Below are 26,048 nucleotides of genomic sequence, written 5' to 3'. Positions count from 1 at the left end.
AGATGAAAAGTTGTCGATGTGCCAAGAAAAACTGAAATATTGCCACATCCTGCTTATTTCCTTGGCCTTGCACTCTTATTTCTTCCTCTTTTCAGCTCTGAAGTCATTTCTTCATGGAAAACAGTTTGCTCTTGACGATGAGGAGATTTCTGCTACCAAGTCATGGTTTCAGGGACAGTCAGAGGACTTCTACAAAACTAGCCTGCAGGTGTATATTGAGAGGTGGTAAAATGTGTCATTTTCCCTGGTGACTATGTTGAAAAAAGTGTAACCCATGGTGTTACACTAAACAAAACTACTTCCAAGTGAATATAGATTTTTTTTTTTGATCCCCTCATACATAAATTATCAGAGTATGCAGAAGCTTACAGTAGGTATAAACTAGTCTGCAATGGTCACAAGGAGGTTAGGCAAACTAAGGCAGATAAGTCTCTGGCAAAGAAAGTAGTCAAGACTTCTTTACTTATGTTAATGCTATAAGGAAAGGGATGAAATCCACTGGCTCACTAGGTATGACATTAATGATCCAGTCTAGGCTGCAGACAAACTGAACAGATATTTTAACATCTAATCAATAATAAATGATTGTGATAACTGAGAGGAAAGCAAAACAGAAATTAATGAAACAAAGTAATTAAGGCAACTAGAGTGGATGGGGATCATTTAAATTATATTAAAATAATCAGCAAAAGAGCTAAACAAAACTCTAGCCATGATCGAGAAAGCATCCTTGGATTCGGGGAGGGTCCCTGTGGACTAGAGATGAACAAACGTAACCCTGATTCACAAAGTGGACAATCAAAGGGTGTCATGAATAATTACAGAACTGTTAGCTTCACCTCTGTTCCAGAGAAAATAATGGACTTACCAGTTAAAAAAGTAATGCAGGATCATCTAGACAAGAATGCAATTATACCACAATCACAGCATGGATTTGTTAAGGGATAATCTTGTCTGACCAATCTGATTAGATTCTGTGATGCAGTGACAAAGGAACTGGATGCAAAAAATAATTTGATATTATATACTTGGAATTCAGGAAAGCTTTTGATACTGTTTCACATAAGACTGCTGTACAAGTTGAAACACTGGGGCATTACAGGCAAGTTACTTTGTATAAAGTGATGACTCAGAGAGAGAATGCAGAGTGGTTATGAATGAGCACTGCTCTTCATGAACTAATATTATTAGTCCCCCAGGGTGCTGGGGAACTAATAATATTAGTGCTGGGCACATTGTTTTTCTATATTTATTAATGATACTAAAGAAGGTATATTTAGCATTAGCAGAGGCATATGATGCAAGAAAGCAAGCTTATTCAGCATCAGCCAAAAAAAAAAAAAAAACACAACCACTACTCCCATTTCACCCCTCCGTTCGTGAAATACCTGTCCAGCTGAGCCTTAAATTTGTTTAGGCTATCAACTTCAACAATAAATGATGGAAGTCTATTCCACAAACCAACTGCCCGCTGGCTAAAGGCAAATTTCCGCACATCTATCCGACATCTGTCTTTCCTCAATTTGAATTTATGCCCTCTCAGGTGATTATTCTGAGCAAGAGGAAGAATCCCATCGGCATTGAGCATGCTCAAGCCATTCAAAGCCTTATACACCTCTATCAGATCACTTCGCAGATGCCTAGTCTCCAGACTCTGTAATTTGCAAAACTTAAGCCTTTCTTCGTAAGAGCAACCCTTTGTTCCATTCACTAATCTTGTTGCCCTTCTCTGTACTCGTTCCAGCAGCTCTACATCCTTCTTGAAATGAGGCCTCCAGACCTGTATACAGTACTCAAGGTGTGGCCTGACCAATGCCTTATACAAGGGAATAATCACATCCCTATCCCTGCTGGAAAAATTCCTGTATATCATTGACAAGACACCATGAGCTACTCTTGCAGCTCGTCTGCACTGCCCAGAGAACTTCATATCTGCCTGCACAATTACCCCCAGGTCCTTTTCATTCTCTACCACTATCAGCATAGTACCACAGAGTTGATACGTTGATCTGGGGTTACTGTTTCCCCATATGTAGTACTTTACATTTGTCAATGTTAAACTTCATTTGCCACCTCTCAGCCCATCTGCTCAACCTTTCCAGATTCTGTTGCAGCAGCATAGCATCAGTAGTGTCCTTAACAACCCTGCCAACCTTTGTATCATCTGCAAACTTGGACATTAAGCTTGATATACCATCATCAATATCATTTATAAATACAGAAAACAACAATGGACCCAACACTGAACCCTGATGAACTCCACTAATAACATTAGTCCACGTTGAGCAGTGTCCATTGATTACCACTCTCTGTCTTCTGCCACTCAACCATCCCTTTATCCATAGCAGCAATTTGCCTCCAATGCCACACTGCTCCAATTTGTGCAGCAGTCTTCCATGTGCAACAGTATCAAAAGCCTTTCTAAGATCCAAGTATATAATATCAAAGTTATTCCCTGCATCCAGTTCTTTTGTGACTACATCATAGTATCCAATCAAATTGGTCAGACAAGGCCTGCCCTTAACAAAACCATGCTGTGTCTGAGCTATAACTGAATTCTTGTCTAGATGATCCTGCAGTGCTCCATTAATTTTCCTGGAACCGAAGTTAAAACTAACAGGTCTATAATTACTTGTGTCAGCCTTTGATCCTCCTTTGTGAATTGGGGTTACATTTGCACATCTCCAGTCTATGGGTACCTCCCCTGAGTCCAAAGAAGCTCTCATAATTATGGCTAGGGGTTTTCTTACTTCCTTTGCTGCCTCCTTTAATATAACTGGATAGATCCCATCCACCCCAGGTGCCTTTTTTATGTTTATCCTCAACAATTTCTCCTCCACTTTCCTCTCAGTTATTACAAAATCATCTAGCTCACTGCCAATATTTACTTCACCTACAATTCCCCTTCCTGAATAACTCCTCATGTGTGAATGTAGATGCAAAATACTCGTTTAGATTGTTAGCCACCTGAGCAGGATCCTCAACTGTTGAACCATCAACATCCAGTGGACCAATCTGATTCATCCCTTTCCTTCTTGAGTTTAATTAGGTAAATAACTCTTTTCTGTTTATCTTTGCATCCTGCCAAGGATTTCTCATAATCTGCCTTTGCCTGCCTAATCTCCTTTGTGACTTGGTTACAGACCAACTTATATCTATCATAGGCTTCCATGTCACCCATTAATCCCATTAATTTGCATGTATCCCATGCATTTTTCTTCTCTGCCATATGTCTCATTAGTTCATCTGACAACCATTTAGGCCTGAACCTTGAACAATATTTCTTGGCTGGTATGTAAAGCCTGGTAGCTTCCAAGATTAGTTCCTTGAATGCTTCCCATTTTGAATTTGCTGTTGGTAACACCATCAGTTGGTCCCACTGTATAGAATTTAAATACAGTCTCAGACCATCATAGTCGCCTTTAGGAAAGCAAAAACCCTTCCCTTTACCTCTTATGGTAGTTACCGCCTTGAGTAAATCCCACTTCAGCACACCATCAGCAGTCCATCGATGTCGACTGGCTTCACTTCCTTGGATTTTATGTGTTTCTTAACTAATAGCATAACCCGTCCTCCCTTCCTATCCTGTCTGTAGACGTTGTACTCCCCAAATTCCAGTTCTGCATTCCTTATATCTGTGTGACACCACGTCTCTGATATCCCAACAATATCTGCCTTTGATGTTTTGAGCAATACCTCAAATTCATCAAATTTATTTACTAAACTCCTAGCATTGGTGTACACGCAAGTATACATGCACCTGTTTCTATTCTTAGCTACCCTAACACAACCCATGTGTTTACTCGTACTGCAATGACTTCCAGCAGTCTCTGAAATATCCTGCATCTTGTTTTTCAGGCTTCTTCTCATTCCAATAGAAGCAGTGCAGGAATCTCTTTCACCTCTGCCAGTGGCTACTGTTAATCTATTAGTCTTTGTCTCCCCCCAAGCTAGCAGTTTTCCGACCCACCTAACACTGCCTCGATAGCATCAGCAAATATTCTTGCACCCTTTCTATTTAAGTGTATCCCATCCCTGTAGAAGCAGTCTCTCCTGTTAACAAGTACAGTCCAGGCTGAAAAAAATTCTACCCCTTGAGCCTTGCACAATCCCTCCAGGGCCGAATTGATCGACAAGGCTCTCATCATATACTCCCTCCTATCGTGTCTGGGCAGAATTGCACACACTTTCAAATTTAACTCTACTTCACGGCTTTTTTTCAACAGTGACCTGTACTTGTTAAGTAATTCCGCCGGTCTCCTACTCTTAATATCATTAGTGCCAACGTGTACAACTATATCACCTTTTGTGCCCTTAAAAGATGATATCCGCTCTACAACGTCATCAACCTTTGCCCCTGGCAGACATACCCTGGTCCTGTTCCACCTATCCTTTTTACAAAGCATGTTCCCCGTTTCCCTGACAATAGAGTCACCAACAACTACTAGTTCCTGTGAGACCAGCGCATTCTGCCTTGGGGCTGCCTCTGTGTTGCAAGATGACCAAGTGCAAGCTCTGGCGTTGATGTGGGCAGCTGAGAGCTTGATGGGCCCCTCAATTTATTTCCTTCGAGGGCATCGACCCTGTCCTTCAAGCTCTCACTAGGCCCATAACAACGCTGAGTTGTCGCCTAATTTCCTTGCACTCCTTGCATCATGCACACAGAAAGACATCCCCCATGGCAGTATCATGTCCCGTACCCGATTGCTCCGCAAACATCAAGCAAACAGTGCATCTTAAAAGGCTGTGATTCAGAGGGCAACTGTCCCCCTCAGTTCTCCCCTGAGCCACAGCACTCCCATTAGCTTGAGCCTTTTGCTTTGCTGCTCTGGTCTGAGTCATGATTTCGATTTAATTTCAATAAAATTACAATTTCAGAACAAAATTAAAACCTTGAACTTGTATAACAACACAGTTATAACGATATATTTATTTTTCAGTATCGAGTGTTATCTATGAGTTCCCTTTATATAACTTCCGTGTCAAGTTATGTATTAATTATTTATTACGTTTGAACTCTAAGTCGTTATATATATATATATATATATATATATATATATATATATGTAGTTAAAAGTACAATTTAATTGGCAATGAAGTTTAACAAGATTAATAGGTTTGCTGATTAACTGACAATATTATATTATGCACTATACTATACAAAGCTAATGCTATCGAATTCCGGATATGCTGTATCGTGTTACAATGGCGGTAATATCAGGCTTAATGCCTGTTTGTAGATGAATAAAGGTTGGCAAGGTGATGATTGACAGTAATCAAGGTAAGCTACTACCAGAAGATCTAAAAAAATTAGACAGATAGTCTGAGAAAAGGCAGTTGAAGTTTAACATTGACAAATACAGGCTACTGCATGTGGGTAGCAGTAATCCCAGATTAACATACCAACTGTGTGGTACTACACTCATGGTAATGGAAAAAGAAAGATCTGGGGGAGTACTTATGCAGTTAGGTTGAAGTTCTCTGAGCAATGCAGGCAGGCTCTTCCATCATGCAGTATGATTAATGTCTTTTGAGTTTAGGATGAACACCATGGCAATATCCAAACTTCCTTATATTTCAAGGGTACAGCTCTAAAATGGTGTTTGCAAGCTGGCTGCTAGCTAGTACACAGGACTGAACCTATTGGTAACTCTCTAAGAGGCTTCTGGATCAGCTAGTGTATAATTTTGCTACCTCTGCTCTACCAGTAGTGACTGGAGGGAGTCTGAGTAGTGTGTATGTGGGGGGAATTGTCAAGGCCACGTTATGTCAAGGATCTGGGTATATTCTTACCACGTGTATGCCATATCCAAAAATTCATTACTTCATAAAGCATGTCCCCCCCCCACTTTTTCTTACTATTCAATACACTACGAATTGTCAAACTAATAGAGCAAACTTATCTGCAAAAAGATCTAAACCTCCCAAACACTTCCTAATTAATTTCACAAATCTGTCATCACAGTTCTAATCTCAATGATGTCCATTTCCAGTCTGCCAACCCCCATGTACTTTTTATGAGAATATCAGTTATTGGTTGATTCAACCACTGCTCATCTCAGTTGCCCAAATTACCCACCGTATGATTCCTCTCGCCTCAACGGTACTTATGCATATGTCCGTTCTGATATTCCCTGTCAGAGGTTTGGTAATTTGGAATCCTCACTAATCACTTGGAACTTTTTGACTTTCTCTCTTTGCAACTTGACGTTCTCCAGTCCCACTTTCCTAACAGTGAGGTAATTTTCCTTGGTGATTTTAATGTTCACAACTCTGGCTGGCTTCATTTTCTAGTCACACAGACAAAGCTGGTCAAGAGGCTGAGGCTTTTGCAATTACTAATGACCTCACACAGATTGTTCAGTTACCTACCTACCAGAATACCAGACAGTCCCAACCATACAGTCAACACACTTGATCTTTTTCTCACAAACAACCCTTATAAGTACACAGTTGAAGTGAGTGGCACCTCATATTACAACTTGGTGAGGTGATTGTCTCTTCTCCAATGGAGTCTTTATCTCATGGTTATTCCCAACCTAGTGTTGTTTCCCATTACAAGAATGCAAAATAAGATGACCTGCAAGATTTCTTTAATTTGATCAGATTACTGTTTCAAAACCTCTGATGTCAATGTTTGCTTAGATGTGTCAGTGAAATTATTCTTGTAGGAATGGAATCCATTATTCCACACTCCACTTTAAAATCTCGTCCTTTTTCTAAACCTTGGTTTTCCAATAAATGTGCTAAGGCTGTTCAAGAGAAGAATGCTGCTGCATATCATAAATGGCTTGTTTCCAAATCTTCAGATTCATTTTCTGCCTGCACCAAAGCTGCAACAATTGTAAAGCAGTTATTAATCAGTCCAAACTAGATTTTGAACAGGCTAAGAGTAGAAAACTTGCTTCTTGCCCTAATGCTAGCCGAGCATTCTGGTCTCTTGCCAAAGCTATTGGCCGCAACTTTTGCCCATCTCTGTTCCCACCTCTGTCCGTTCAAACCAGATGGTTCTGTTGTCACTTCAGCCAAGGATAAAGCTGACCTGCTAGCATCCCATTTTTCTTCCAACTCATGTATTAATGATCTTGGTAAAACACCTCCCACCATGCTCCATTTAATGCCGCCTGTGGTCTTCCATCAAAAGGATGTCAGAAGGATTTTGACGAACCTTGATGCTAAGAAAGCCCCAGGTCCCGATGGCATTTCTCCCCCTGTTCTCAAAACCTATGCTGTTGAACTTACTCCTGTTCTTTGCCACCTTTTTTCACTTTCTTATTCCAAAGGTGTTTTTCCTTCTGCTTGGAAATTTGCTCATATCCAGCCAGTTCCTAAAAAGGGTGACAAATCCCTCCTATCCAATTATCATCCCATTGCAATTACTTCTACTCTTTCTAAAATAATGGAGAAATCAATTAATCGCCAACTCTTAAAAACTACCTAGAAACCTTCCATCTGATCAACGATCGCCAGTATGGATTCCGTCAGTGTCGATCCACTGGTGATATTCTGGCTTATGTTACCCATTTATGGACTACTTCAATGGAAAAGTTTGGTGAAACACAATCAGTTACTCTTGACATCTCAAAGGCTTTTGATCATGTTTGGCATAAAGGTCTTCTAAACAAGCTTCCATCTTATGGTTTGCCAACTGTTTTTTGTAATTGGTTCTCCAGTTTTCTTTCTGATCGCTCACTGAGGGTGATGGTAGATGGCTCTCTGTCTTCTAACTTCTCCACTAATGCCGGTGTCCCCAAAGGTTCAGTTCTTTCCCCCACTCTTTTCCTATTGTATATTAATGACCTTCTTTTATCAACTAGAAATCCTATCCATAGTTTTGCCGATAATAGCACATTGCATTCCACTTTCCATTTTGAGAAAACTTGCCCTGCTCAGTCAGCTTAAACTTTTCGAAAATCTGCTACCAAAAAAAAAACTCAGTCTTGTCTTATATATTGCAAAAAGGATTCTTCCGCTCCTATGCTTATCTTTGGTGACACTCCAATTTCTAGGCAAAATTATATATATATAATTTTTAATTCTTAATTCCATTCAGAAGAGGGCAGTTAGGTTAATTAATGATTCATCTATAACAGAGTCTCTCCACTCGCTGTCTCATAGACGTACTGTTTCTGCTGCATGCCTCTTCTACAGATATTTCCATGGGCACTGTTCTTCTGAATTGGCTTCTATAATTCCAGCTCTCTCTTTCAAAAAACAGTCTGAACACATGCCGCCACAAGCCAACATCCATTTACTGTCCAACTTCAAACTCACAGAACCAAATTTTCATCTTCCTCGTTTATTCATTCAATTGCCGTTTTCTGGAACAATCTTCCTTCATACATATTTCCTGAAAATTACAGTCTACAGAAGTTGAAGTCCATTGTCAACAAATATCTTCTTTCGTCTTCTCAACCTCCAATCCAAGCATGGTACTAAGTACTATAGGTTCTAATACCTCTCGTGTTTGGGGTTTACATAAAAAAAGAAAAAGAAAAAAAAAAGGGGGATTAGGAGGCAATAGTTTGTCTGCATCTTGAGTACTGCATACAGGTCTTTACACTCCATTTTAGTAAGGATGTAGAGAAGAGCAACAAGATTAGTGAGGGGAACAAAAGGGTGCTCTTACCTGGAAAGGTTTCAGTTCTGCAAATCGGACACACTCACATGAAGGGACAAATTCAAATTAAAGAAGGATGATTGTAGAATAAATGTGTGGAAATTTGCATTCAGCTAGTAGTTAGTTAATTTTCAGAATAAACTATCTGGTGTGGTGTTATAGAGGTGGATAATTTGAATAACTTCAAGGAAGAACTAGATAAACTGTTAGAGGTGATGGAAAGGTTATATGTGGATTTTTTTTTTGCTGCTACTCTAAGCTTGCTTTATTGCATTATTTGCCACTACTGATATTAAATATTAGCTAAATTTTTCCTTTGGATAATTATAGTATTAGTCGCATGGTGCAAGAAAGTCTATGGCTTATGCTGCACCAGCCAAAAAAAAAAAAAAATACCGAACAAAACAATGATAAAAACAAAAAATAAATAAATAACTAAATAATAATAATTAATAAATAAAAAAAAAGGAAATTAAACCTATCATCCTATGCGCTTCCCTGACCCGATGGTACTATCCAGATGACCTTTGAATTTCCCCAAACTCAGCCTCTACCACCCATGTAGGCAACTTATTCCAGTAATTTATAACTCGCTGGCTAAAATAAAACTTCCTGCAGTCCAAAATAAACCTTTCCCCCCCGTAACTTGAATTTATGTCCCCTAATTCTAGCATCATTTATAATCTTGAAAATTTCATCTTCATTCATTTTACTGATGCCTCTCAGAGCCTTAAACACCTCAATCAAATCCCTTCTAAGGTGTCTAGTTTCCAAACTCTGCAACCCACATATTCGAAGTCTTTCTTCATAAGGACGCCCTTTTGCCGATCTCACCAGGCAAGTTACCCGTTTTTGCACCCTTTCTAGAAGCTCGATGTCTTTCTTTAGGTGCGGTCTACATACTTGAACACAGTATTCCAAGTGTGGTCTAATATAAGCCTTATATAATGGGATTATCACGTTCCTTTCTTTACTTGCAAAAGTTCGATAGATCATCGATAGGACACCATGGACCTTCCTTGCAACCTGTTTACAATGCTCAGAGAATTTCATGTCTGACCGTATTGTAACACCCAAGTCCCTTTCCACCAGTACTGGATTTAGTTGAACTCCACCAAGTGAATAAGTTATTTTGGGATTACTGTTTCCCAGGTGTAATATCTTACACTTTGTTGGATTAAAGCATAGCTGCCATTTTGCTGATCATTCCTGAAGTCTATCTAGGTCTCTCTGAAGAAGCTCAGCTTGACAGTGATCATTAACCACTCTACCAATTTTAATATCATCTGCAAATTTAGACATCATGCCCTCTATCCCTTCATCGATGTCGTTTATGAAAATTAAAAACAACAGTGATCCTAATACTGATCCTTGGGGAACCCCACTTCTTACATCAACCCAATCTGAGGAATAGCCATTTATCACAACCCTCTGCCTCCTGCCCTGAAGCCATCCTTCTATCCATCTAAGGATTTTTCCAGTGATTCCAACCTGTTCCAGCTTATAAAGCAACCGCTCATGTGGGACTGAGTCAAAAGCTTTGCTGAAATCTAAATAAACAATGTCGAAATTATTCCCTAAATCCAGCTCGTGAGTGACCCTTTCGAAATAGCGAACCAGATTTGTTAAACATGATTTTCCCTTTACAAAACCATGCTGAGTATCCTTGAGAATTTCAATTCGATCCAAATGATCCTGAATTCCACCCTTGATCATTGCCTCCATGATTTTCCCTACTACTGAAGTCAGACTGACAGGTCGATAATTTCCAACTGCACTTTTAGAGCTACCCTTATGTATGGGAGATGCATTTGCACTTTTCCAATCAAAGGGAATCTCCCCAGAGTCTAGTGATGCTCGCATAATTAGCCTCAATGGTTCAATGCACTCACTTGCTGCCTCCCTTAAGATTATAGGGTATATTCCATCAACTCCAGGAGCCTTACTGGTCTGTAGGCTCGAAGGTTTTTTCATTAAATAATCTTGCGAAATTTCAATATCATTAAATACATATTTTTTAACTTCGCTCCCACAATTTCCCATTGCCACAAAAGGTTTTTCATTTGTAAATATCGACGCAAAGTAACTGTTGAGTTCATCTGCAACAACAGCTGGTGTATTTAATACTATCCCCTTTCCCTTACGTAAAGGTCCGATCTGGTTTGTCCTGCTCTTCTTGGCATTTATATATGTGAAGAATTCTTTATCTTCCCTCTTTGCTCTGTTTGCTAGTGATTTCTCATAAACTGCCTTTGCCTGTCGAACCTTTTCTGTGGCTCTATTACAGATCATCTTGTAGCTGTTATAGGCTTCAGTACTTTTTATTGCTCTGTAACCTTTCCATGCCACCTTTTTCTGCTCAAGTAATGTGGCAACTTCACTATTCATCCAATTTGGAACCCTCCTCGCCGAGTATTTTTTAATGGTATATATGCATTCAAGGCATCTGTGATTAATGTTTTAAAAGCGTACCACAGTTCAAATGTATTCATTCTCTGCACGATATCTACCCAGTTAATAGAGGCCATGTAGTACCTTAAGGCATCGTAATTTCCTTTTCTGAAATTAAAACCCATTCCTTTGCCTTTTACTACTGCTACCTCTCTCTTCATCATCCACCGTAGAACTCTGTTCTGTGATCACTTCCTGCTACTGGTTCCTCTACTGTCAGCCCTGTTATGTCATCTGATTCATGGGTGATGATGAGGTCTAGGATATTCTTTTCTCTAGTACTTTCCTTGACATGTTGATACAAATAACAGTCATCTAGTTGATTTAAAAATTTTGTTCCCCATGTCGCGTTTCCTTCCCATTTACTCCAATCAATTAGAGGCAAATTGAAATCACCCATAATAAGACATTGACGCTTACTTGCCCATTCCATTTGCATGTAGAGGCTTTTGTCATAATCTTCACAATCACCTGGTCTGTAGATTACTCCTACTCGCATTATACCTTTGTTTCCAACTATCTCACACCATACAGACTATACTAGCATGTGATACGGGAAAGCTATCGTCGCACTCAGGCTGCTTCTGATAAGAAGCATTACCCCATCACCCCTTCTATCTACCCTATCCTTCCTAAATACATTATATAAGCCGTACTGAAACTCATCATCCCCAATTTCCGGGTGGCACCACGTCTCCGTAATCCCTATTATGTCCGCGTTACTTATCCTAACCAGCAGTTAAAATTTGCTCATTTTATTAACGACACTTCTAACATTACTGTATAAACAATTAAGATTTACTGTTCTTGTATATTTAACAACCCTAACACAACCCTTGAAGGTTTTTAGGCTCTCTTCCCTGGCATTAGCTACCCCCTCACGTGAAACGTTTCTGCCCCCAAGAACATCTAGATAATACATCCAGTTTGGGTAGCAGATAAGAACTCTTAAGGTATGTGCAAGAGTTACTTTGACCAATATTATCAGATAAACATGTCAGTATTACCCACATCCCCCCCCTAGCTAGCAGTTTCCCTGAACATTTAAGGTATCCTCAATAATACTGGCAAAAACTTTTGCACCACCTTTGTTTAAGTGTATCCCATCTCTACAAAACAAATTCCTTCTACCTACAAGTGTGGGCCATGCTGATAGAAATTCCCCCCCTAAAGCCTTGCAGAGTCCAAGTCTTGAGTTAATCCACAAGGATCTTAACATATAATCCCTCCTATCATGTCTGGGCAGAATTGCAGACACATAGACATTATGGCCTAGCTCACGGCATTTCCTCAGCATGGTCCTGTATTTTTCCAACAAATCGTCAGATCGTGTACGTTTAATATCATTAGTCCCCACATGAATAATAATATTCTCTTTACCCCCTTTAAAATCTGACAATCTGTTGGTGACATCATCAATAGTTGCTCCTGGCAGACATACCCTGGTTCTACTCCACCTATCCTTATTACAAAAAATATTCCCCGTTTCCCTGACAATGGAGTCTCCTAATAAAACAATGTCCTTTTTAACCAGAGTAGTTTGCACTTGGTTTTTCTGTTTTGACGCTCAAATCGGGTGTGCATCATTTGGTAGATTGCTGGAGTCTTGAGTCCTCGACGAGCTCTCAGATGCATTATTCTCGAGGGCAAGTACCTGTTTTTTCAGGGACTCAAATTGTTCCATCAGTGCACCAAATTGTAATTTAAGATCGGTGCACTCCTTACATCGATCACAAAGAAAAGAATCCCCAGGTGAGCTAGGATTAGTCACCAGGTTAACCTTGGAAAACATTCCACAGGTTCCACAACGGATTAGATCATGACTCACCCGTAAATCGCCATCGGCTATTTCTGTGTGAGTCACGATACCCTGTGATGTGTTTAAAGAAGATCTTGTAACTACCATTATAAAATTAAATAAATATCAATGAAAGTTAACTTTAAAAAATTATATCTATAATATTATTAAAATCAAACTGTTACAGGAAAACCTATAACAAAATAATCCAACAATATCTAAATAAATCAAATATTTAAAAGCACTATCCAAAAGTAAACCACTTAACTGAGGAGCCCTGACTAAGCATGTCCACTCACCTCGAATGCCAACACTGTACCCATTATATATTGAAAGGAATGAACCTGACAGTATTGACAATAATTTTTATACTCACAACATTTTTATACTTTTCTTCACATTTATCTGGAACATTTGGTATTGTCCAGTCTTCACTGTTATTCACACCACAGCAATGAAACTAGATAAAAAAAAAATAACGTGGCAGTTAAAATGGCTCTTCATAAACTTAAATGTAAAAAAAGTCTATTAAGCTATTTTGCATTTAAGTTTGTAGTTTTCGAAAATTATGTACTTTGCACCTACAAAACATCAGATGTTACAGTACAATAATATAATTGGGTATATGTCATATACATTTTTCCCCAACAACTTTTTTAGGATGGTTATCAAAGCAGTGCTGATTACCTTACATTGACTAATTCTGTACATCTTTTCTGGCATTGCCTCCCTTACAGCTTTGAACTATCCTTTTAAACCTTGTGGTATTGTTATTTATTTAATATTTGAAAAGATTGTTATTTTTATATTAGTATTTGAAACTAGCATGTATTTCATTATTTGAAAATAAAAAACAACTTTAACTTGTACATTGAAAAAAATATGTATGCATAAAATGAATGTTTCAGAGTAATATCTTAAATATTATTACTTTTTTTCTAGGTTTAAAAAAGCCACATTCACAAAAAAAGGACTAATTTCACAAAAGAAGAGAGCTATTCAGTAGTGACAACTTTGCTTTTTCTTTTCTTTTTTTTTTTTGTACCTATTGTTCTCCCCAGGACCTATCAAATGGGTGCACTGTCCAGTGAATTTAACTGACTGCCCAGCTAAAATTTAAGCAATTCTCGTGGTACCTCATAGTACCATATGGTACTGCTCACTGATCTCGATCAATATTAATTTGAACATACTGTGCAATCTAGGTCAGTGCGACAAGAGCATATAATGTTAAATTATATGCTCTTGTCACTTAAGTCACATTTATAAATAACGGAAAATTTTATAATATGGTGAAGTATTACACTTCCCCACCCAACTAATTCGTAATGCCACTCAGCTGGCAAAATTTTCTGAGGAGAACACCGGTACTGTTTTCTAAACAAAACCACAAAGATGAAGACAACTGTACTGTATGATGGAACAACCCGTTTTTTTAATACTGTATGATGGGCAGCCGCCCATCATACAGTATCAAAGAACCGGGTTGCTAAAAATCAAAAGGGATTATAGTTACTGAAGATTAACTGATGTCTGTATAAGATGTAATGTTGTCAACCACACAAGACTGATTCAGTTCATCACCTGAATTTGAAAGATCATGCATTAGATTATAATATATAATAAAAACACTAAACATATCATGTGAGTAGATTTGCCTGTTGTTCAAAAAATTGAGAATTAAAAAAAATTTCAGTGAAATACTACCAAACAATCTGAATACAGACAGATGGAGAAGGTGAGTTATACGAAAACAAAGCCACTCCTTTCAAAATTTATCAGAAAACTGGATGAAACAGATTCCTTATGATCCACAGACCAAATAGCAGTCCATTAGTATAACTGTGAAGGATATTCTTACCATAAGAAGTTTTGGAGGGTGCCATCAACTATTCGTGGTAATGGTAGTAGATTTTTATTGATAAAGAATATTACATATTTATTACCTTCAAAAAGAGCACATATTATCCTTCTTTTTTGTCAAAATTTGATGAGCAATTAAAGGCCAAATGTCACAGAAAATTTTTCAGAGGAATCCTCTTCCTGCATAACTTGGCAAGTCACAAGGCTTAGGTAACCATGAAGATAACCAAGTTTCAGTTATGAATTGTTGTCACATTCACTGTATTCACCATGTCTCCTTCAGATTACTACCATTTCCAATATTGGAAAAAAAAAAAAAAAAAAAAAAACCAGTGGGAAAGGACAACGCTCTGGGACACAATGGCATTATTTAATTTGTTTATTATTTGGTTTTTAGGAGCATTAGCAACTAAAGCCATATTGCTCCGGGATATGCGGTGGTCATTCCCTGACCTTTCCGCATCCTCCGTATTTGGTGGGCACGGGCTCGAACCCCAGTCTAATCAAGAAGCGTGTGCTATGCACTGCTGCTCCTGCCCACCTGGCATTTAATTTGTGAATTCAGAGCTAACCCTGAATTCACAAATTACAAACCTTTGTCCATGAAATTCAGGGCCAGCCGTAATCCTTCCTAGCTTGTGAAAATCACAAGCTAGGAAGTTGCAAGTTCAAGCCTGAATGCTGCCACAAAATTACACTGCCCATTGAGCTAAAAATGCCCTTGAAAATGGATTCCTCGTTATGATCAACTCTCGTGCAGTCATGATGGTTTTATAAACTTTTCTGGCCTTGGCCATCTAATGACTAAATAGAAACAATGTATTTATTTATTCAGTTTAGAAGTGGTTTAAGGACTAAAACAGCAAGTTTCCTATGTAAAGATAGAGGAATCTAAGGAATATGCTGCATCATATTCCTTAGAAATATATTGAATAAAAGTTGATTAATTTCTAGGTTGCTTTGTACTTTCTGTGGTAGGCCAGAAAGTTTTAAAATAAAATACTCTTTGTATCACCTAATGACCTGGAGAAGAGCTTCTGTTTGAAGAGCTCCATTAGACATGTAAAGTGAAACAAATGAATGTGTTAAGGCAGAGACATTTGCCTAATTTCTCCAGTGCACACTAACAGAACTTTAAATCATAGATACCCATTGGGGGAAACAAGTAGATAAGAAAATACAAATTATATGCTTCCCTAATCAGAGGTAACTATCCAGTGGCCTTTATTCAAACTGTCAGCCTCAATTACCCGTGTAGTCTAAATTGCTGATGCACCAACAAATCTAACAACAACAACTACCTGTGAAGGCAACCTGTTCCAGCAATGAATGACTCACTGGCTAAAAGAAAGCTTCCTACAGTCTAGTCTAAACCTCTTTCCCTGTGATTTGAATTTGTGCCCCTGAATTCTTTACAACAATGAAAATTCCACCTTCATTCATTTTACTAAACCCTCTCAGAGCCTTACAAACCTCAATCAGGTCAACTCTGAGCTGCGCAGCTGCCAAGCTTAAGTCCACATATATTGAGTCTTTCCTCATATAGGCACCCTTTTACCAATATCACCATGAAAGTTGCTAGTCTTTGGACCCTTTCAAGAAGCCCAATGTCTTTTTTTCAGATGAGGTCTCCATGCTTGAACACTATTCCAAATGTGATCTTACAATTGCCTTATACAGTGGAACTATGACCATATCTCTATAGGATAATGTTTGATAAATCATTGATAGGACACCATGGGCTTTTCTGGCTGCCTGTTTAAACTGCTTAGAAAACTTTATCTGTCCATATTATAACTGCCAGATCCCTTTCTTCCTCTACTGTTTTTAATTCAATCTCACCAAGTGGGTAATTTATTTTGGGGTTGCTATTTCCCCACGTACTTGGGATTTTGTGCATTAAAACATAGCTGCCACTTTTCTGACTATTCTTGCAGCCTGTTTAAGTCATTCTGAAGGAGCACTGCTTGGTAGTGATCATTACCTACTCTACCAATCTTTATGTCATTGGCAAATTTCGACATCAAGCCTTCTATCCCATAATGAATGTTGTTTATGAAAGCAGAAACAACAGTGGTCCAAGAAATGATCCTTAGGAGATCCTACTTCTGACTTTACATCAATCTGAAGAATATCCATTAATCACAACCCTCTGCCTTCTGCCCTGCAGCCACTCAGCAATCTTAGAATATTTCCAGTAATCCCAACATGTTGCAGCTTATACAATAAGCTCTCATGAGGGACAAAGTCAAATGCCTTGCTAAAATACAAATAAACTATGTCAAAATTGTTCCCTACCTCCAGCTCATGTGTAACTGTACAACTCCCTGGCAGCCCCATCAAAATTCTTTACATGCAAACGGAATAGGCCAGCAAGAGTGAATGTCTTATGGGCGAATTCAATCTGCCCCAGATTGATCAGAATAAGTAGGAGGGAAACTCACCATACAGAAAAATTTTTCTAAATAAATTTTTTCTGGTACAAATAATAATCTAGATGATTATTATTTGTACCAGAATGTCAGAGATAATACTAGGGGTAAGAATATTTTTGACCCTGTCATTACTCACAAATCAGTGACATCACAGGGCTTAAAATACAAGAACCATTGGTAGGAAGTGATAACCATGAATGCATACATACCATTAAGAAAATATTGCAGGAGGAGGATGCCAAAATGGATGAATGTAGAGCTGGCTTGTCAAATAGAGCAGAAAAATATGACAGTTACAGAGTGATGAAAAGTACACCAGCTGCAAGTTTATTTGTAATAGTACACACAAAGTTAGAGAGAACAAGGCTGCATATGAGAAAGCACTGGCTAAGAGAGCAAACAATGGGGATAAGGAATTTTTCATGTATGCAAATACAAGAAAGAAAAAGGGGAATGAGATCGGATCCTTATGCACTGGGTGTGGGAAAGTCTTAGACAACCAGCTGATGTGGATGAATTGAACAGGCACTTTGCATCCATCTTTACTGAAGAAAGACCCTTTGTCCTGAGAAGAGGCTGTGCAAGTGAGTTTGAGTCATGAAATTAATGATTTCAAAATTACAGATGACTGTTTATGAGAAAAACTCAAGCATAAAGGCAAGTAAGACTCCTGGAATTGATGGAATTATACCCAGTAATTTTGAGGGAGGCTGCCAGGGAGTGTATTGAACCACTGAACTTAATTTTGAGGAAATCTTTGTACTCTGGGAAGATTCCTTTGGATTACACAAGTGACAATGTATCACCAATACATAAAGGCAGCTCAGAGCAAAGTTTGTAACTACAGACTGTAGTCTGACTTCAGTGGTAGGGGAAATCTTAGAAGCAATGATTAAGAAAGCAATACAGGGACATTTAGATAGATATGACATTCTGAATAACACACAGCATGGTTTTGTTAAGGGAAAATCATGTTTAATTAACTTGGTAAGCTATATTAACAGTTACTCATGAGCTGGATGTAGGGAACAATTTTGGCATAGTTTATTTGAATTTTAGCAAGGCATTTGATTCAGTCCTTCAGGAGAGGTTATTATATAAGCTGGAACATGTTGCGATTACTGGAAAAAATTCTAACATGGACTGCAAGGCAGAAGGTTTTCAATAATGGATATTCTTAGATTAGCGTAAAAGGCAGAAGTGGGGTCCCAGGGATCAGTTCTTTGCTCATTGTCATTTCTGATTATAGACAACATTGATGATGGGATAGAAGGCACCGAGGTCAAAATTTTCAGATGACATAAATGATCAGTACCAAGCAGCACCCCTTCAGGATGACTTGAAAAAGCTGCAAGAATGGTCAGAAAAGTGGTAGCCAGTAGCGTAGGAATGCCTTGGCATTGGGGCAGATGCCAAGGGTGCCGGTATCAGAAGGGCACCATTGACAGCTCACATCAGTTCCGTTCCAAGCTATTTCGACATCCAAGGCTACCAAACTGTTATTTTTAGGCCACCCAAATAATTAAATTCATCTGCCATACTGTGTGTCTTATGTCTGTTAATTGCATATGTTCTATGGTCTATTTGTCTGTTTTTCTGGACGAAAAACTGCAGTTTCTGGGGAAACAAACCTTGCTATCTATGCCCGAGACCGAATAACTCAGCCACTGAGTGAAAAAAGCTCACTAAAGTTCCTCGCGTCATCGACAGGAATCGAACCCGCACACCCAAGGCTAGCTCATGTGTTGAAAAAAATGGATGAAATGGTGCCCCTAAATGATGTCCCATCAGGATGAGAGCAGGGGTGTGAAAATTAATTTTTTCACCAAATAGCATGTTTTCAGAGCACGATTCAAGCCTGCATGCATCTTTAAATCTGAGTACACATTGTATAGCAACATAGATCTATTTTCCATCCAGAATGTAACTTTGAAGGGACCAATCAGGCGACCACTTCATCAGCGCATGCTCAAATGCATCATCTTCAGGTTCCGTATTCAATTTGAACGTTGTAGATCAACATTTTCCAGCCAGTTCTGTCTCTTGCTTTGTGAAATCGTTCTTGTGTCGTAAGACCCCCCTGTCCATTCTTTGATGCTATCAAGCCACTTTTTTCTTTGTCTTCCTTTTGCTCTTTTGCCTTTAATCTTTCCTTGCAGGATTAGTCTCTGCAGGTCATACTGTGGGCCTCTTATAATATTCCCGAGGTAGGCAGTCTCTCTTTGCAATTGTAGTTAGTAGTGTTCTTGCGGTTCTTGCCCTCTTAAGGATCCGCTCATTGGTGACCTGATCTGTCCACAGAAATTTGAGCATCCACATCTTGAAGGCTTCCAGTTTCCTGATTTCTGCATGACCCAGGTCAGACATTCATATAGGAGAGTGATCCATGTGTAGCATTTGGTCATTCGATATCTTTTCTGGAAATCCACAGAGGAAGTTCTTAAGAGTCTTAAATACCTTTTTGGCCATACCAATTCTGCTTATAATAATTTGTAAAGATCTTCCCTAGATATTTAAAGCTGCTCACTTCTTCAATGGGGGAGTTGCCAGAGCATATTTTGATTCCAGGCAAGGTGTTTGCTTATAACCATAGTTTTGATCTTTGGCATTAATTGTTAAACCTATCTGCTCACTGGCTGTTACCACTTTGTTGAGGAGTGTTTGTAGCTTTTCTTCTGATGTTGCAATGAGGACAGTATCGTATGCGTATCGCAGGTTGCTGATAACTGAACCATTAACAGTAATTCCCTCTTTAGACTCTTGTATTAAATCTATAATGGCTTCAACATAGAGGTTGATAGCATAGGAGACAACACATATCCTTGCCTCACTCCTTTCTGGATTTGTACCCAGTCTGTCTTTTCTCCCGCTACAGAAATTGTTGCTTCTTGCTCAAGTTATAGTAACCATAGTATCCTTAGTTCATTGGGATTGATGTTTAGATTGGTCAAGAGCTGGAAGAGGATATCGTTTCAAGTAATCGAACGCTTTGTTAAAGTCAATGAAGCAGACAAATAAATAGGTTTTGCTGGTGTTCAATTGCTCTTTCTGCCAGTATATTAAGAGCAAATATTGCTTCTCTTGTGCTAATCCCTTTTTAAAACCCATCTGGTCTTTTCCAATTTGTTCTTGAATCTTGCCTTCAATTCAAGAATCATCCTGTGTAGAATCATCTTCAAGAGGACTCTCGTGGAGTGGCTTATGAAGCTTATTGTGTGGTCTGCACAATTTGCTGTTCTTGCCTTTTCAGTATGGGAATAAATATGGATCTCAGAAATTCAAGGGATAGTTTCCCTCCATTTAGGATATTATCGAAAATATTGAGGAGCTGTTGTTTTCCTCTTGCTCAGAGGTATTTGAACATTTCAGCTGGGATGTTATCAATGGCAGTTTCTTTGTTATTTTTCATTGATTTCATTGTTTGCTCCAGTCCTTCCATCAGAAAGTCTTATGTTCGCTTTCTGTTTGGGTGTTGTCATTTCTTAGTTGACTGTCATCCTTGCAGTATAGTTCCTTTAGATATTCTTGCCATCTAACCTTTTTCTGTTGTTTGTCCACAATTTCCCTGTTGGTCTCTTTCCTGGTCTTTCCTAATGTTGCATAGTTCCCTCACTTCTTTGAGGACTAGATGTTCCTTATGCAGATATTCAATCCTTTTACATCTCTCCTCCATCCATATCTGTTTAGTCTTCCTTATTTCCATTTTAATCAAACTGTCATACATCCTATATTTTTCTACATCTTAAAGTTTTTCCTGCTTTCCACTATATGTAGTATCTCTTGGCTTTCCTTTGGCCCGTCCAAGATTTGCATTTGCAGCATCTGTCATTATCTTCTTGAAGTCATTTTCCTGAATGCTGTCCACTCAGATTCTGGATCTCTATCTAGTAGATCACTTGCATATCAGTTACACAATTCACGCATTGTGTATGTTCTATGATACACTATTGAATAAGCTAGAAGTTATAAATAATGTGTGTATAGTGTTTTTATATTTGCTATGTAAATAGGTAATCATGAATTGAATAAGCTAGAAGTTATAAATAATGTGTGTATAGTGTTTTTATACTTGCTATGTAAATAGGTAATCATGAATATTGTGATTTATAATTTAAATAAAACAACAAAAGGCCAATTAATTTTAGACATGCCATCATCGTAATCTATTCGTTATATGGAAAATTTTCTTTGTTCTACAGAAACTTTTTTAAATGTAATTACAAAGGGGAATTCAAAAAATTTGCTATAAAGAGGATCGTTAAACAGAGGTCGGACTATATTTAATATTATTTATTACAATTTTACCAATTATCAAAAAAAATTGTGCGTAGCCACAAATTTGCCAAAAACCTAGCTATGCCTCTGGTGGCAACTATATGTTTTAATGCAGCAAAATGCAAAGTCTTACACTTGGGGAAATCGCAATCCCAAAATAAGTTATACACTTGGTGGAGTTGAATTAAAAACAGCAGAGGAAGAAAGAGATTTGGGAGATACAATATGGGCAGATACAGTTTTTTTTGAACAGTGTAAACAGGCAGCCAGGAATGCACATGGTGTCCTATCAATTATTTATCAAATATTATCCTGTAGAGATATGGAGGTCATAGTTCCACTGTATAAGGCAATTGTAAGACCATATTTGAAATACTGTATTCAAGTATGGAGACTTCATCTGAAAAAAAAAAGACATTGGGTTTCTTGAAAGGGCCCGAAGATGGGCAACTTGCATGGTGATATTGGCAAAACAGTAACCATACAAGGAAAGACTCTGTATAAGTGAACTACAGAGCTTGGCAACCAGGCAGGTCAGAGGTGATCTGATTGAGGTTTATAAGGCTCTGAGAGGGGTTAGTAAAATAATTAAAGGTGGAATTTTCACTGTTAGAGAATTCCAGAACTCTGGGGCATAAATTCAAATTACTGGGGATGAGGTTTAGACTAGTTTGTAGGAAGTTTCCTTTTAGCCGGTGAGTCGTTGATTGCTGGAAGAGGTTGCCTTCATAGGTAGCCGAGGCTGACAGTTTGAATAAATTCAAAGGTCAACTGGATAGTTACCTCTGTGAGGAGGGAAATATATAATTTGTATTTTCTTATCTACTCTTTCCCTCCCCCATCCAGTGTAGTAAAATCCTGTGGCCTACTTGCACTATATGGTCATTATTATTACTACTATATTATAAAATGTTGCTATGTGCTTGTTGGAGGAATTAAGTGGGCAATGCAGTGGAATGTGCAGAAATAAAATTCTCAGGTTTTTGCATAAAAGTAGTTGCTTTTTGCTCATTATTTTTGTTATAAATCATGAATTATTACTATTGCAAATAGTAATTCCCTGAAAAGTACCACACTAATATATTTACGTGTAGCAAAAAGGATACCAAAGGGGAAGGGACTATTCCTCAGCTATACAAATCTTGGGAAATACTGCTCTATGCATTTCACATTTCTAATAAAGGCCTAAGTTAGCTTCTTTCAATATATTAAACTTAAGGACATGACATGGAAATTACTACTAAGTAGGTTTAATAAAGACTTTACCATTAAGTATTTAATTAGCTTACTGGAATGAGAGGATTATTATAATAGACCTAAACAGTCTGAACAATCTAATAAACTGGCTACATTTTGGATTTCAACACAGAAATTCTGAAATATAGCTAGTTTATTAGGTTGCAGGACTGTTTGGGTGTACAATTTTCCTCTCATTTCAATAAATTGAATTTAGATAAAGATTTTGTAGGTTATTACTTAGTATCGGTAAGGGTATCAAATCCACATGTGGACAGGTTTTGCAGCTCCCGCAAACAAAAGTTTTTAATTATACTTAGCCGCTTTGACTTAATTGTTAGATTAAATTATTTTCTATAAGTAGCTTATAGACCTAGTCAAGCTCCGTGGTTTATTTTGAATTTAGATAGCACGATTTGGAAAGTAAATAATACCTTGTGTCTGTAGATTAACTGTTTGTAACTTGCCGCCATTGTTATACGATACGTGTGCTAGCATAAGGTTTAACGGAAAACTATATAGCGAGTATAGTAGTATCAATTAATCAGTAAAATTTATTAATCTTATTAAATTTCATTGTCAATTGAATTGGACTTTAACTAAATAAATATAGCAACCTAGTTATTACAAACGTAACATCATAAATTAATACATATAAGTTGACAGGGGATAAGAGAGTCATATAACGTAACTTGGAGATAATATTCGATACTGAAATACATATAATGTTATAACTGCATTGGGATATAGGTTTAGTGTTATATTTTGTATTGGAATTTTATTGAACCTGAATAGAAATCATGACTCAGACCAGAGCAGCAAAGCAAAAGGCTCAAACTAGTGGAAGTGCTGTGGCTCAGGGGAGAACTGAGAGAGGGTGGTTGTCCTCTGAATCACAGTCTACTGAAATGCACTGCTTGTTTGATATTTGTGGAGCAATCAGGAACGGGACATGATATTGCCAAGAGGAATGTCTTTGTGTGTGCGCAATGTAAGGAGTGCAAGGATATCAGGTGCCAACTCAGCATTGTTATGGGCTTATATGAGAGCTTGAAGGACAGGGTGGATGCCCTCGAATGATTTAAATTGAGGGGCCCATCAAGCTCTCAGCTGCCCACATCAATGCCAGAGCTTGCACTTGAACATCACGCAACACAGCGGCAACCCCCAAGGCAGAATGCGCTGGTCCCAAAGAAACTAGTTGTAGGTGACTCTATTGTCAGGGAAACGGGGAACATATTGTGCAAAAAGGATAGATGGAATAGGACCAGGGTATGTCTGCCAGGGGCAAAGGTCGATGACATTGTAGGGCAGATATCATCCTTTAAGGGCACAAAGGTGATATTGTTGTACTCGTTGGCACTAATGATATTAAGAGTAGGAGACCGGCAGAATTACTTAGCAAATACAAGACAATGCTGAAAAAAAGCCGCGAGTTAGGGTTCAATTTGAAAGTGTCTGCAATTCTGCCCAGACATGATAGGAGGGAGTATATGATGAGAGCCTTGTCAATCAATTCAGCCCTGGAGATATTATGCAAGACTTAAGGGGTAGAATTTTTCTCAGCCTGGTCTGTGCTTGTTAACACGAGACACTGCCTCTATAGGGATGGGATACACTTAAATAGAAAGGGTGCAAGAATATTTGCTGATGTTACCGAGGCAGAGTTAGGTGGGTCAGAAAACTACTAGCTTGGGGGGATACACAGACTAATAGATTAGCAGTAGCCACTGGCAGAGGTAAAAGTGATTCTTGCACTACATCTATTGAAATGCAAGTGAGCAGCTGGAAAGCAAGGCAATGGGAATTTCCAGGACTGCTGGGAGTCATAGTGGAACAAGTAAATACATGGGCTGTGTTAGGGTAACTAAGAGTAGAAACAGGTGCATGTATACTTGCATGTATACCAATGCTAGGGGTATAGTTAATAAATTCGATGAGCTTGAAGCGCTATTGAAGACATCAAAAGCAGATGTTGGGATATCAGAGACATGGTGTCACACAGACATAAGCAGTGCAGAATTGGAATTTGGGGAGTAAAATGTGTACAGAAAGGATAGACGGGACAGGAAGGGAGGAGGGGTTATGCTGTTAGTTAAGAAACAGCAAATCTAAGGAAGTGCATCCAATTGATGTTGGTGGACACTGCACCATGTTGATTCTGTTTAGTGTGACATAAGCAGTGGGAAAGGAAAAATGAGAGTAGGCGTGTGTTATAGGCCTAATGAATCTGATGAGTATAATGAGCAATTGTGCAGAGAAATAGAGTGGGCCAGTAAATTAGTGTCTTATAATGGGGGATTTTAATTTCCCGGATATTGACTGGAATTTGTGGTTTGGTCACTCGCACACTAGCAAGGCTTTGTGGATTTACTGGATGATTGTTTTCTACATCAGCATGTTTGAGAGGCAACTAGAGGGAGTAATACTCTTGATTTGATTATCAGTAGTGATTCTTCATGCATTAAGAATCTGCAGATAGAGAACCACTAGGTGGCAGTGATCACAAGGTGCTGAAGTGGGATTGACTCAAAGAGGTAACTACCATCAGGGGTAAAGAAAAGGGTTATTGCTTTCGTAAAGGTGACTAATGTGGTCTGAGATTTAAATTCTATACGGTGGAACCAAGTGATGATGTTACCAACAGCAAATTCAAAATGGGAAGCATTCAAAGAATTAATTTTGGAAGCTACTAGGCTTTTCATACCAACAAAGAAATATTGTTCAAGATTTAGGCCTAAATGGATGTCAGATGAACTAATTAGACATGCAATACATATAAATGACATGGGATACATATAAATTAACATGTGACACAGAAGCCTATGATAGATATAAGCTGGTCTGTAACCAAGTTACAAAGGAGGTTAGGCAGGCAAAGGCAGATTATGAGAAATCTTTGGCAAAGGATGCAAAGAAAAACAGCAAAGAGTTCTTTACTTATGTAAACTCTAGAAGGAAAGGGATGAATTAGATTGGTCCACTTGATATCAATGGTTCAACTGTTGATGATCCTGCTCAGGTAGCTAACAAACTAAATGAATATTTTGCATCGACATTCACACATGAGGAGTTATTCAGGGAGGGGAATGCCAGAGGTGTATTCAACTCTGGCAGTAAGCTAGATAATCTTGTAATAACTGAGAGTAAACTGGAGGAGAAAGATAAACACAAGAAAGGCACCTGGGGTGGATGGAATCTATCCAGTTATATTAAAGGAGGTGGCAAAGGAAGTAAGCAAACCCTTAGTCATAATTATGAGAGCTTCCCTGGACTCAGGGGGATGTATCCATGGACTAGAGTTGTGCAAATGTGACCCCAATCCACAAAGGAGGATCAAAGGGGAGGCAGATAATTACAGACCTGTTAG

General features: G+C 38.4%; 1 protein-coding gene across 1 annotated transcript in view; it reads right to left on the bottom strand.

Moving 5' to 3' along the window:
- Positions 1-26,048, bottom strand: part of LOC150091749 (CD63 antigen-like) — a 103,697-nt gene that overhangs the window by 17,174 nt on the left and 60,475 nt on the right. The window contains exon 5 of the mRNA XM_090385544.1: positions 13,246-13,329. Within this exon, the coding sequence (XP_090241670.1) occupies positions 13,246-13,329 (84 nt within the window). The remainder of the gene's footprint in view (positions 1-13,245; positions 13,330-26,048) is intronic.

Source organism: Mastigoproctus giganteus, chromosome 1 (genome assembly GCF_048544385.1).
Source record: "Mastigoproctus giganteus isolate SK-2022 chromosome 1, ASM4854438v1, whole genome shotgun sequence".
Taxonomy (NCBI): Eukaryota; Metazoa; Arthropoda; class Arachnida; order Uropygi; family Thelyphonidae; genus Mastigoproctus; species Mastigoproctus giganteus.
The sequence above is the reverse complement of the archived record's forward strand: the minus strand, read 5'-3'. Positions and strand labels throughout refer to the sequence as shown.